Source organism: Schistocerca gregaria, chromosome X (assembly GCF_023897955.1).
Source record: "Schistocerca gregaria isolate iqSchGreg1 chromosome X, iqSchGreg1.2, whole genome shotgun sequence".
Classification (NCBI taxonomy): domain Eukaryota; kingdom Metazoa; phylum Arthropoda; class Insecta; order Orthoptera; family Acrididae; genus Schistocerca; species Schistocerca gregaria.
Window position 1 is genome coordinate 187382686 of NC_064931.1, and position 13813 is coordinate 187396498.

The following is a 13813-nucleotide window of genomic DNA, read 5'->3' on the forward strand; positions in this document are numbered from 1 at the left end:
TACCAATGATGTTTAGCGCTGCTCCACCTACTGACGCCAGTAACGAAATAGCGAGCAAAGGAGTGGGCGAAGGCCGGTGGCGCTACAACATACACTCCTGGAAATGGAAAAAAGAACACATTGACACCGGTGTGTCAGACCCATCATACTTGCTCCGGACACTGCGAGAGGGCTGTACAAGCAATGATCACACGCACGGCACAGCGGACACACCAGGAACCGCGGTGTTGGACGTCGAATGGCGCTAGCTGCGCAGCATTTGTGCACCGCCGCCGTCAGTGTCAGCCAGTTTACCGTGGCATACGGAGCTCCATCGCAGTCTTTAACACTGGTAGCATGCCGCGACAGCGTGGACGTGAACCGTATGTGCAGTTGACGGACTTTGAGCGAGGGCGTATAGTGGGCATGCGGGAGGCCGGGTGGACGTACCGCCGAATTGCTCAACACGTGGGGCGTGAGGTCTCCACAGTACATCGATGTTGTAGCTAGTGGTCGGCGGAAGGTGCACGTGCCCGTCGACCTGGGACCGGACCGCAGCGACGCACGGATGCACGCCAAGACCGTAGGATCCTACGCAGTGCCGTAGGGGACCGCACCGCCACTTCCCAGCAAATTAGGGACACTGTTGCTCCTGGGGTATCGGCGAGGACTATTCGCAACCGTCTCCATGAAGCTGGGCTACGGTCCCGCACACCGTTAGGCCGTCTTCCGCTCACGCCCCAACATCGTGCAGCCCGCCTCCAGTGGTGTCGCGACAGGCGTGAACGGAGGGACGAATGGAGACGTGTCGTCTTCAGCGATGAGAGTCGCTCCTGCCTTGGTGCCAATGATGGTCGTATGCGTGTTTGGCGCCGTGCAGGTGAGCGCCACAATCAGGACTGCATACGACCGAGGCACACAGGGCCAACACCCGGCATCATGGTGTGGGGAGCGATCTCCTACACTGGCCGTACACCTCTGGAGATCGTCGAGGGGACACTGAATAGTGCACGGTACATCCAAACCGTCATCGAACCCATCGTTCTACCATTCCTAGACCGGCAAGGGAACTTGCTGTTCCAACAGGACAATGCACGTTCGCATGTATCCCGTGCCACCCAACGTGCTCTAGAAGGTGTAAGTCAACTACCCTGGCCAGCAAGATCTCCGGATCTGTCCCCCATTGAGCATGTTTGGGACTGGATGAAGCGTCGTCTCACGCGGTCTGTACGTCCAGCACGATCGCTGGTGCAACTGAGGCGCCAGTTGGAAATGGCATGGCAAGCCGTTCCACAGGACTACATCCAGCATCTCTACGATCGTCTCCATGGGAGAATAGCAGCCTGCATTGCTGCGAAAGGTGGATATACACTGTACTAGTGCCGATATTGTGCATGCTCTGTTGCCTGTGTCTAAGTGCCTGTGGTTCTGTCAGTGTGATCATGTGATGTATCTGACCCCAGGAATGTGTCAATAAAGTTTCCCCTTCCTGGGACAATGAATTCACGGTGTTCTTATTTCAATTTCCAGGAGTGTATATGGGACATCCTCCCCCCATGAACCATGGACCTTGTCGTTGGTGGGGAGGCTTGCGTGCCTCAGCGATACAGATGGCCGTACCGTAGGTACAACCACAACGGAGGGGTATCTGTTGAGAGGCCAGACAAACGTGTGGTTCCTGAAGAGGGGCAGCAGCCTTTTCAGTAGTTGCAGGGGCAACAGTCTGGATGATTGACTGATCTGGCCTTGCAACATTAACCAAAACGGCCTTGCTGTGCTGGTACTGCGAACGGCTGAAAGCAAGGGGAAACTACAGCCGTAATTTTTCCCGAGGACATGCAGCTTTACTGTATGATTAAATGATGATGGCATCCTCTTGGGTAAAATATTCCGGAGGTAAAATAGTCCCCCATTCGGATCTCCGGGCGGAGACTACTCAGGAGGATGTCGTTATCAGGAGAAAGAAAACTGGCGTTCTACGGATCGGAGCGTGGAATGTCAGATCCCTTAATCGGGCAGGTAGGTTAGAAAATTTAAAAAGGGAAATGGATAGGTTAAAGTTAGATATAGTGGGAATTAGTGAAGTTCGGTGGCAGGAGGAACAAGACTTCTGGTCAGGTGACTACAGGGTTATAAACACAAAATCAAATAGGGGTAATGCAGGAGTAGGTTTAATAATGAATAGGAAAATAGGAATGCGGGTAAGCTACTACAAACAGCATAGTGAACGCATTATTGTGGCCAAGATAGATACGAAGCCCACACCTACTACAGTAGTACAAGTTTATATGCCAACTAGCTCTGCAGATGATGAAGAAATTGAAGAAATGTACGATGAAATAAAAGAAATTATTCAGATAGTGAAGGGAGACGAAAATTTAATAGTAATGGGTGACTGGAATTCGAGTGTAGGAAAAGGGAGAGAGGGAAACATAGTAGGTGAATATGGATTGGGGCTAAGAAATGAAAGAGGAAGCCGCCTAATAGAATTTTGCACAGAGCACAACTTAATCATAGCTAACACTTGGTTTAAGAATCATGAAAGAAGGTTGTATACGTGGAAGAACCCTGGAGATACTAAAAGGTATCAGATAGATTATATAATGGTAAGACAGAGATTTAGAAACCAGGTTTTAAGTTGTAAGACATTTCCAGGGGCAGATGTGGACTCTGACCACAATCTATTGGTTATGACCTGTAGATTAAAACTGAAGAAACTGCAAAAATGTGGGAAATTAAGGAGATGGGACCTGGATAAACTGAAAGAACCAGAGGTTGTACAGAGTTTCAGAGAGAGCATAAGGGAACAATTGACAGGAATAGGGGAAAGAAATACAGTAGAAGAAGAATGGGTAGCTCTGAGGGATGTAGTAGTGAAGGCAGCAGAGGATAAAGTAGGTACAAAGACGAGGGCTGCTAGAAATCCTTGGGTAACAGAAGAAATATTGAATTTAATTGATGAAAGGAGAAAATATAAAAATGCAGTAAATGAAGCAGGCAAAAAGGAATACAAACGTCTCAAAAATGAGATCGACAGGAAGTGCAAAATGGCTAAACAGGGATGGCTAGAGGACAAATGTAAGGAAGCAGAAGCTTATCTCACTAGGGGTAAGATAGATACTGCCTACAGGAAAATTAAAGAGACCTTTGGAGAGAAGAGAACCACGTGTATGAATATCAAGAGCTCAGATGGCAGCCCAGTTCTAAGCAAAGAAGGGAAGGCAGAAAGGTGGAAGGAGTATATAGAAGGTTTATACAAGGGCGATGTACTTGAGGACAATATTATGGAAATAGAAGAGGATGTAGATGAAGACGAAATGGGAGATACGATACTGCGTGAAGAGTTTGACAGAGCACTGAAAGACCTGAGTCGAAACAAGGCCCCCGGAGTAGACAACATTCCATTAGAACTACTGACGGCCTTGGGAGAGCCAGTCATGACAAAACTCTACCAGCTGGTGAGCAAGATGTATGAGACAGGCGAAATACCCTCAGACTTCAAGAAGAATATAATAATTCCAATCCCAAAGAAAGCAGGTGCTGACAGATGTGAAAATTACCGAACTATCAGTTTAATAAGCCACGGCTGCAAAATACTAACGCGAATTCTTTACAGACGAATGGAAAAACTGGTAGATGCAGACCTCGGGGAGGATCAGTTTGGATTCCGTCGAAATGTTGGAACACGTGAGGCAATACTGACCTTACGACTTATCTTAGAAGAAAGATTAAGAAAAGGCAAACCTACGTTTCTAGCATTTGTAGACTTAGAGAAAGCTTTTGACAATGTTGACTGGAGTACTCTTTTTCAAATTCTAAAGGTGGCAGGGGTAAAATACAGGGAGCGAAAGGCTATTTATAATTTGTACAGAAACCAGATGGCAGTAATAAGAGTCGAGGGGCATGAAAGGGAAGCAGTGGTTGGGAAAGGAGTGAGACAGGGTTGTAGCCTCTCCCCGATGTTATTCAATCTGTATATTGAGCAAGCAGTAAAGGAAACAAAAGAAAAATTTGGAGTAGGTATTAAAATTCATGCAGACGAAGTAAAAACCTTGAGGTTCGCCGATGACATTGTAATTCTGTCAGAGACGGCAAAGGACTTGGAAGAGCAGTTGAACGGAATGGACAGTGTCTTGAAAGGAGGATATAAGATGAACATTAACAAAAGCAAAACGAGGATAATGGAATGTAGTCAAATTAAATCGGGTGATGCTGAGGGAATTAGATTAGGAAATGAGACACTTAAAGTAGTAAAGGAGTTTTGCTATTTAGGAAGTAGAATAACTGATGATGGTCGAAGTAGAGAGGATATAAAATGTAGACTGGCAATGGCAAGGAAAGCGTTTCTGAAGAAGAGAAATTTGTTAACATCGAATATAGATTTATGTATCAGGAAGTCGTTTCTGAAAGTATTTGTTTGGAGTGTAGCCATGTATGGAAGTGAAACATGGACGATAACTAGTTTGGACAAGAAGAGAATAGAAGCTTTCGAAATGTGGTGCTACAGAAGAATACTGAAGATAAGGTGGATAGATCACGTAACTAATGAGGAGGTATTGAATAGGATTGGGGAGAAGAGAAGTTTGTGGCACAGCTTGACTAGAAGAAGGGATCGGTTGGTAGGACATGTTTTGAGGCATCAAGGGATCACAAATTTAGCATTGGAGGGCAGCGTGGAGGGTAAAAATCGTAGAGGGAGACCGAGAGATGAGTACACTAAGCAGATTCAGAAGGATGTAGGTTGCAGTAGGTACTGGGGGATGAAGCAGCTTGCACAGGATAGAGTAGCATGGAGAGCTGCATCAAACCAGTCTCAGGACTGAAGACAACAACAACATATGGGACATTCGTGTTCACCTACAGGGTAGGTTATGGGCAGTGTTTCCTCATACAGAAAAGGAATTGTTCTTATTTATTAATTTGCAAAGAGTAAAAAAAACTATTACTTTTGAACAGATAAGTCTTCTGAACTAACATGATAGGGGAAATGAGAGAAGAGTCCTGAATTGCAAACGTGACAGATCGGCATTCTTTAGGACTGTGCATATGTTCACATAGGTCGTCAAATAAGGAAATCGGAGAATTAGAAGTAGGATATGTTGTACCATCAGCCTTCTCACTCTACCCGCCAGATTTTGTATCCACTAACATCCACTTATTCTCAAATGTAAAGGAAGAGGAAGAGTTCTATGACATTGCAATGTCATAGACCACTAGGAATTGTTCAGCTTCCTAATCGGAAAAGGTTTTCTTCCTCCGCGCACAGTAGCTCCCTTCTTAGTTGGGTGTGAGGGTTGTGGCTTAAGCGTATCTGTTGAGTGTGGGTGACTAATGAATGGCATGTTTGAGTTGTGTGATGAAGAGAGAAGGAAAAGAGTGAAATCCAGCTTCGGTACACAGCCTATTTCTCTCGCATAGCACGGTATGTCTGGGCTTAACGTGCCCATCCGATGGGAGGACTACCAACGGCTGTTTCACACACATACCCTCACTCCATGAGAGATTTGGAATTAAATCCAGAAACTGGCGCAAGGTATGTTGATCAGGAACTTAACGCCACCACCTCTCCATTTACCGCCCAATTTCTTCCACTACCAGGATTCAAACCGGCTACCTCAACGTCAAGCACCACCGTACGGCCATGCCATGCTTGTGGGGTAGCCTACGTGGAATTTGCGACTGAGAATCGCTTGGACTGCTATGGAGCGTTTATAGCAATCATAGATAGATATTTTGCAGGTCTTTGAAAATTGCACATCAAGGATCGAATCAACTCACTGTAAATACGTTGGAAAAAGTGCAGTAGTCTAAAACCAGACTGCTTCGAAAAAATTGTATTTCCCTAAAAAAATGTAAAAGTAAAAAGTAATGTCGTATGGCACTGTCGGCTGGGATATCCCACGGGGTGAGTTCAGCCAACTGTCGGGAAAGTTATTCTTCCTCCGTGCACATGGGTCCTTTTCCTTGCGGATATGTGAGAGTTGCTGCTGTTTATGTCCATCGTTTCAGAGATGGCTGTGGGATCTCGGCTGTGCGTATCGAATTTCAAGTCAAACATATTTCAGCCGTCTAGTTTCCAAATTGTTATTTTATTGGGCTACCAGTTTCGGCGATATATTACGTCATCTTCAGGCCCCCTGACCGACGTTTAGGAAGGTTCCAAACTCGGTTCAGATCAAAATAAGGGACAGCATTCAAAGACTGGTGTCCGTAGGTTTCTGCTTGATACAGCGATCACTTCAAGCGTCATCTGCCAACTGTAGGATAAACTGGTTTGAATGGTTATCTAACAGTCGGCAGATGATGCTTGAAGAGATCGCTGCATCAAGCAGAAATCTACAGACACCAGTCTTTGAATGCTGGCCCCTATTTTGACCAAAACCGAGGTTGGAAACTTCCTACTTGTCGGTCAGGGGGTCTGAAGACGGCGTAACATACCGTGGAAACTGCAGCCCAATAAAATAACAGTTTGGAAATTAGACGGGTGAGAGGTTTTTTATTTGACATTCGATGTGAGAGTTGTGTAGTTATGTGTATTTGTAGAGTGTAGGTGAGAGTAATGGATGCGTGCGTAGTGTAGTCTCATGTTTGTGCTGTATGCTGGTAATGAGAGGAGGGAGAGGCACATAGCACACTCTTCTCAAATAGCACCAAGAGGGTCGCCGAGCTTAACATTCCCATCCGACAGACGGAGCACCATCAACAGTGTGGCATGCCTCACCTCATGAGATGCTGTGGAGAGGTTTGGTATTTAATCCACGGCATTCGCGCAAAGACTGGTGAGCAGGAACTTTATTTCACAACCTCTCCTTCCATTACTGGTCAAATACTGACAGTGAAAATCCCTTCCATCACCAGGATTCGAACCGGCTTAACTCTGGGTCGAGTGCAAATGCACAAGCCAGCTTTAGCGACCTCTGCTACGGAGATGGGTAACGGCAAAAATTTTTCACCGTCAGGTCAAGAACAGTCCACCTTGTCATCAAATGATATCAACTGAGTCAGTTATATTCTCAGACAAGGAAGGGAAGCTATGATTCACTGTATAGTCGACGTTGAGAACGTTAGACATAGTACATGATGGTACTGGACAAGAATAAGCAAATAAATATACCTGCCATTTAGAAACGAACCATCCCGGTAATTACCTTAAGTGGTTTCGAGAAATTACATTAAACCTAAAACTGTACCGTCGCACGGGTATTCAAACCCCGCTTCTTCCGAATGCGTGTCCAGTAACGTAACCACTTAACTGTTTTACCCATTTCCGTTTCTCAAACGGAAGGAGTCAAGGAAATTAATTATTTCATACATCAACAGATTGTTGCTGTAACAAACCTCAATGGCATACTTTGTACCCTATGACTCGAACCTCACTGGTGAGTAACAATCAGAGACATTGCTTGAGTTGCGCGTAAAACCATTTTTATGTCGCGAAGGTATCATTATCCAATTACCTATGATCATACTACAGTACTGGGGCATTTTGTGTGAAATTATTCCCAAAAGAACTCTACACTAAGCTACAATTTTGTTATAGTAGAGAAATACCGTCAGCATCTTTCTGTTTTCCTCCATTTTCTTTCCTCGCTGGGAGATTTGGTCTCTTTAATGTAACTGAAACTTTCTAGGAACTGTAATGCATTATTTTACATGAGTTAAGGGTAAGTTAAGCTCAGATTAAAGAAAGAAAAAAATTCATATCACCAGTTCAAAGTATCAGCTGAATCGAAATAATGGCCTTTATTAACAATTTAACCCTTTTTACCAGGGGTTCTCCACGAAAACATTTTTGAAGTCGAGTACCTAACTTATCAGTTGTATGATAACGAAACCGTGACGTTTACCGGCAGCTTCAGCCACCAACGTCAGTACTCGATATGTAATACCACACATCTACCGTCTTCCATGACTTTGAGATAACCGTTGTAGCCCATACTTCTCATGTGTTCCGCTGCCTGTAATTTGTTTCTTGTCTGATGACTATACATTTCCGAGAACCTCATTGTTCATGGTACGAGCTGACTAGTCTTTTATTATTACTTTTTGCGTGCTGCGAGCTTATACTTCATGTCAGTTTTAGTCTCGAACAAGAGAGTCATAGTGTTTTCATCGTTTAAGCACTTGTACTTAAGGGTCCAATAATCTCCTTTTCTCAGCCACGGAATCATGGAATCTGGGAGCTGTTGACTGGACCAGAGACGTGCTATATAAGCCACTGGATGACTTATCAATTGATCAGAAATCAGTAACCTCCGTCAGTCACAATGAAAGTGAAATAGTGGCAGTGTGGCATTTGTTTAATGTGTCTGTAGTGAATGCTAGTACAGTGTTCAGCGAAATTAATACAAAAGATAGAGTGAGTTTGATGTAGTTTATAATTGATGACATTGTAGAGCTTATAGGGGCATCAATATGTCAGGAGCAAATTAAATACTACGCATCATCTGTTACAAAACATTCGTTCCACAAGCTAAAGGACTAAATACAGATGCAGATACCTCGCATCACAGCGAATGGACGAGCCAGACATGTGGTGCAGAAAATGTTGTACGGGGTACTACAAAAAGTGAACAGTCCCTGGTGTACCAGTGGTTTCGCTCTGAAACCACGTGTAATATAAATGCTGTAAAACAATTTTTTTCAGGAAATGTATTCGCAATTTCGAATAAGAGCAACCATCAGCTGTATAACGGAATGTCGAGAATGAATGTTTCTATCAGACCGGGACATGAACACCGGATTTCCCGATTATCACGAGCCGTCGCATTACCATTAGGCTATCTGAGCACACTCCAGGGTCAGGCCAAAAGTTCCATATGTCGTCAAACATGTATGTATAACCTGCACTGGTACACCCATTACGTATATTCCTGTACAGGAGAGAGATTTTAATTGAAAGTCACTTTCCTGGAGTCGGCGGATACATACGATCTTACGGAGCCTGTGTTGTTCAGAAGTACGATGCCATGTTCAGAAGTACTATGGAAGAAGATGATATCGTAGGTTTGAACAACACAGGCAATGCTATACTGCATTTTCTTCAGAAAATAATAGCACATATGTTAATTTCACATTGTACCTATGTTAGGAAAATAATAATCCTAACAAAGATTTTATTGCTGATAAGCAGAGGTTTAATATGTATAACGTAAGGAGGGGTATTTGGATGACTTACCTCTGGGTAGGTAAAGGGTAGGGCTCCCATAGCCCAGGCGGCGAGAACCTTTTTGCAGACGGCGGTGGACTTCGGACGTTTCTCGTCCGTGCAGGAACCTTGGTACTCAGGGATTTGCTCCTCCGGTGGTGCCTCGCAGTGGAACACCTCCATGTGATGCACTAACGGCTCGTTGCCTTCTTGAATGACTGCTTCATACTGCAATCAGATTAAATTGAAAGTAACAATACCACATCACTCAACGTCGAAGATTGGAGTCGTATATTAAATTTTCGACAGAAACCTTCTTTATAGCCTAGTTAAAATAACGCCAATATTTATAGCAATTCATACTACTGCAAAAAATACCAAATTCACTAAGACGTCATACAAAATTTAGCATTTAAGATGAAGCAGAAAAATTGATAAATTGGGTGTTTAAGATTTAATATCTCGTTGATGTTAAGGTTATTAGGAGGGGACAGGAAGCTAGTCGGGCGTTCGCCGAAAGATAATACAGAGAATCTGCGAAAAACCTAACTCGGGATGGCCGGAGGGGGATACTGAATCCTATTTCTTCAAAATCTCAGGTCTTAACCAATGCATCACCTCATATGACACAAAATATGTTTTTTTTAACGAAATAAGCTTAGCCTACGCTCTCATATACTAACCAAAAGTTTTCACACCGCTGAAAATCATTAGAGCTACTTTGGTGAGTAAACTGCTGTTTGTCTAGAAATGATACTACTCACAGAAAGCTTGTAAAATCTCTAATAAAAGAGTTGTTCTAATTGGGCAGGAAGATGACTGTTAACCATATTTACTTTAGGACACTGAATGTGCAGAGAAGTAGTAAAGGTATGTATTGACCACTGACATCACTGATAAAGCTGATGGATTGAAGGTCATTGATGATGTCAAGCATGACCTTCTGCATCACGTGAAGATCACGTGATTCCCTTGAAGGTCATTTCAAGGTCCAAGTGTGCTGGATAGTACAAACCTATACTACTCACCGGGAAAGATTTTACAAATTTAAATAGGTACATTCAAGTTAATTTCTTACAAGACTGTGTTGAAAATTTCATGTACGATGTAAGCTGATGGACATTTGGAGAATATATGAAAATTTTGAAGAGGCAGAGAAATTACACATCGAAGTAGGGTTACTTTAAAATCTCAATGGAACCATATTTCTACGACGGAGAAAGTGTTTCTGCTTATGGTGTGACTCTTGAGTAAATTGTAATTTTTATGAATTACATAATTTTGTATAAAATACGTGCATGTATTTTACAGAAGGATTTATTGCCGTGATACACAAATTAATGGTTTTCTTACTTTTATGACAATTTCCGCTTGTCGTTATCCACTAAACAACTAAAGTTACGTTTATAAAACACTGATACGTTATTTTCCTCTGGGACTAATTAAGGGACAGAGCCAGGCAAGGGACTGAGTTGAACTTATCGTTGACTCAATTAATTCGTATGTGATGTATTTTTGTCCAGTGTAGGTCCCTGAGTACGTGTTTTCTCAACGTAGTAACACGCACCATAAGCACAGTAAATGGGTAGGAAACAGCGCTCTACCTGGAGACTTTTGGCCGAGCTGTTATAGGCGTTTGAGTCTGGAACCGCACGACCGCTACGGTCGCAGGTTCGAATCCTACCTCGGGCATAGATGTGTGTAATGTCCTTAGGTTAGTTAGGTTTAAGTAGTTCTAAGTTCTAGGGGACTGATGACCTCAGACGTTAAGTCCCATAGTGCTCAGATCCATTTGAGAGACTTTAACAACATTACGACATAGGGAAATACCAAAAATTAACATTCTGTGTCCCAAATTAATAACTTTTTCCTTTTCCGCTTTGAATTAAAACCTCAGCCTTCCTGCACTCTCTTATGGAATAAGGAAACATGAGGTATCTGGTAAACTTACCTCTCGGCCCGTTTGATGCTTTTCGGAGTAAGCAGAAAACCATGCCAGCGTAGATTTAGTCATATCGGAAACTCTCTCATGTAACTTCCCTACTCATCCATAAGAAAAGAAAAAAATATATACAATACATTTAACATGCAATGGCCGCTAAAACAATTAACAAAATTCTTGAAAGTCCGATTAATGCAATGAAACATCATCCCGGCAGATAACTTAACATTGTGGCAATACGAGAGTACTGCATTGCTCAACTGTGAGCGACTGTGCTGTCCTCTCTTTGTCAGCTGTATTATATAGAGGGCACGGAAATTGTTAATATTGTTAGATGTCTGAGCTTTACGATATTATACTCTAGAAATAAAACTGTATAGATGAAATATCTTAATTGATTTAGCTGTTTCAGAAGCGGTGTTATCAAGTTACGATGCAGTAAACGAGCTACGAAAATCTCGTTAGACGAAGGATAAAGATCTTTTTTTACAGGATTAAAGTTTTGGTTTGATGTCAAAGAGAACATCCTATACATTCAAATACGGAGGGAAGCAGCTTATGCAGTCGAAATTTTGGTTGCTGCAGAGCTATACGCAAAGGAAAAATACTCAACGAGTTGCGCTCTGAGAAACGAATGATCTGCAAATCTGGAAAATAATTCATAAACACATAATTAAAAGCAGCACTTACAGAAAAGTATATGAATGGATGCAAAGACAGACACAATACTTCATACATCGTTGCGACAGTAATTCGAGGTACCAACAACAGGTGAACTCGTATACAAGAGTAGTACAGATAAATTGAGTGAGACGTAGAGTAACAAATATTCTTCTCATACAAAGATTCTCTGAGTTCCTACTGTGCGTTTAATTGTTGTCCGTCGAGCCAGACAAAACATAAATATACAAAAATTCCATTGATTGGAAAGAAAAGCGTCCATAGACAATCGTTCAAGTATCGTCGGAGAACTGCTTGCTTAAAGTCATAAAAATTTTGGACTCATCTGGTTAGAAACGCCATTGGAAACGTAAACAGCAGTGATATGTTCTGGATTCAAACAATGGCTCTCCCGATTTGCAAGCCAGCATAAATCAGCTGCGTGAGTTAAATATTGACTCGCTTAGTGGATTGATGTCGAAACAAATCATAAATGGTAACTGTTTCTCTAACAAAGATGGGAAACATCTTCTTAGCCGGCCGTTGTGGCCGAGCGGTTCTAGGCGCTTCAGTCCGGAACCGCGCTGCTGCTACGGTCGCAGGTTCGAATCCTGCCTCTGGTGTGGATGTGTGTGATGTCCTTAGGTTAGTTAGATTTAAGTAGTTCTAAGTTCTAGGGGACTGATGACCTCAGAAGTTAAGTCTCATAGTGCTCAGAGCCATTTTTGAAACATTTTCTTATAGAGTCCTGTGTGTTTATCTGAAATCTATTATATTAACGTGGAAGGACTGTTGGCAAAACTAGGATCTGAGAAGCAAATCTGTAAAAAGTAGATGGTGATCATAGAATTTTAATCGACTTAATAAACAGCCTTAAGTGACTCAAAATTTGCCATGACGTACGATATCACAAGAAATTACTGCAGTCTGTAAGCTCGTCCTGTTAGGATAAACTGAGTAGAAATCTCCCACACAAGCTAAATATCTGAATGATTTGAAAATACGGAAAACGGTGGAGTCAGTTGTTAAGACCCTGTCGACATCTACATCATTACAGTGACCTGTTCGATCAAAGTGGGAAAAGGAATCGGTCTTTGTCATCTTACAAAGAATCATTTCAGAAGTGGACTGAAATTATTTTGTGAAACCACGGGACAGCAAATGAGGATGACCGAAAACGACTTTAACCCTACTCCTCTTAAAAACGAGTTCAGTGTTTGAAGCACTGTTCCACCGTGCTCAGTAATCAGTGAAAAGACATTCCTTGATGAATATCAACTAGGTGTCAGAAGATAGTAAAGTCGTGACACAATGATTAACACAAGATAACGAAACTTTGAAGTTTTACTGGATATCCATACGTTGTAACACGAAGTTTGAGCCGCTCAGATTGGAGGAGTTAGTAATAACATCATTTAACACCATAAGCTGCTGCTGAAAGTATTTTTTTAATAAGCGCCCGGTTTCCGTCAAATGACATTGTTGATCGCACCCTGCATTAAATAAGAGTTAATGGCTTTGGACGTAGTTTGAAACATTTTATAGACTTTAACGAGAAGACTGACGCCACACATCTCTTAAATGTTTCACCCTACGTCTGCTAATCGATTATATTTTCATTTACGTATTCTATAATTTAGAAATATGTTTACTCCCTCAACAGTTTCTAGCCGTCATTTCAACGTTGAGCTCCTTGTCTGACGTCATTGTATTCCAACATACCTCTTGCTTTTAATCCAGACTGTGTTCAAAAATGGTCTTTGACCGAAACTGACCGCTTATTAAAATCACTGAACAGCAGCTTATGGTGTTACATGATGTTTTTTAAATTTGCCAGAGCTTTAGAGCACAACAAACAGAAAATATTTTACAGTAAATACACCGACGGAAAAAATGCGACACTAAAAATAATTAATGTAGAGTAATGAAATTTCGGGAATACATTCGTCTAGGCAACATAACACTACAGGACCACAGGTTAATGTAAACGCGAGATAAGCCATTGCAAACGTGAAATGCTGGTACATTAATAACCAGTGTAACCGCCAGAGTGTTGAATGCAAGCAGCCGGCTGCGGTGGTCGA

General features: G+C 42.4%; 1 protein-coding gene across 1 annotated transcript in view; it reads right to left on the bottom strand.

The window, feature by feature from the left end:
* LOC126298490 (dopamine beta-hydroxylase) overlaps nucleotides 1-13813 on the bottom strand; it is a 145124-nt gene that overhangs the window by 17466 nt on the left and 113845 nt on the right. The window contains exon 4 of the mRNA XM_049989826.1: nucleotides 9158-9355. Coding sequence (XP_049845783.1) covers nucleotides 9158-9355 — 198 coding nt within the window. The remainder of the gene's footprint in view (nucleotides 1-9157; nucleotides 9356-13813) is intronic.